General features: G+C 77.2%; 1 protein-coding gene across 1 annotated transcript in view; it reads left to right on the forward strand.

The window, feature by feature from the left end:
* Positions 1–272: 272 nt before the first annotated feature.
* Positions 273–641, forward strand: part of HACD1 (3-hydroxyacyl-CoA dehydratase 1) — a 20,114-nt gene continuing 19,745 nt past the window's right edge. Inside the window, exon 1 of the mRNA XM_007460872.1 lies at positions 273–561. Coding sequence (XP_007460934.1) covers positions 302–561 — 260 coding nt within the window. The 5' untranslated portion in view covers positions 273–301. The remainder of the gene's footprint in view (positions 562–641) is intronic.

Here is a 641-nt window from a genome sequence, read left to right on the forward strand (position 1 = left end):
AGTCCAGGTGCGTTTCGGCTCAAGGCACTAACTAGCAAGGCGCCCGTAGTCTGTGCCAAGACGCCCCGGCTGTCTCCAAGAGGAGGCTCCCCCAGCTGGCGAGGCGGATGGGTTTCCCCGAGAGCAGAGCTTGAGCTCGCACCCAGGGGCTCCCGGGACCCCCGCGCGGCCCCTCGCCCAGAACCGGTGGCCGGGTCCCCGCGCGGCGCGCGCTCCCGCGGGCCGGGGGCGGGGCGGTGGCCCGGGACGCCCTCTCCTCCCCCTTCGGGCGGCCGGGCGCCGAGGCTCCTGCGCGCGGCACATGGGGCGCCTGACGGAGGCGGCGGCGGCAGCGGGCGGCGGCGCTTCAGCGGCGCGCTCGGCTCGGCCCCCTCCCGCTCCCTTGCCCCTCTCGTCCACGTCCCCCGGCTGCGCGGCCACCATGGCGTCCAGCGAGGAAGACGGCACCAACGGCGGCGCCTCGGAGGCCGGCGATGAGAGGGAGGCCGCGGGCAAGAGGAGGCGCCGGGGCTTGCTGGCCACCGCTTGGCTCACCTTCTACAACATCGCCATGACCGCGGGGTACGTGCGCCCCGAGGGGCCCTCGCCGCGCCGCCACCCCTTGGCGTTCCGCGCTCCGGGCGCCGGCGGGCCGGGGGGCG

The sequence above is a fragment of the Lipotes vexillifer genome, unplaced genomic scaffold (assembly GCF_000442215.2).
Source record: "Lipotes vexillifer unplaced genomic scaffold, Lipotes_vexillifer_v1.1 scaffold534, whole genome shotgun sequence".
Taxonomy (NCBI): domain Eukaryota; kingdom Metazoa; phylum Chordata; class Mammalia; order Artiodactyla; family Lipotidae; genus Lipotes; species Lipotes vexillifer.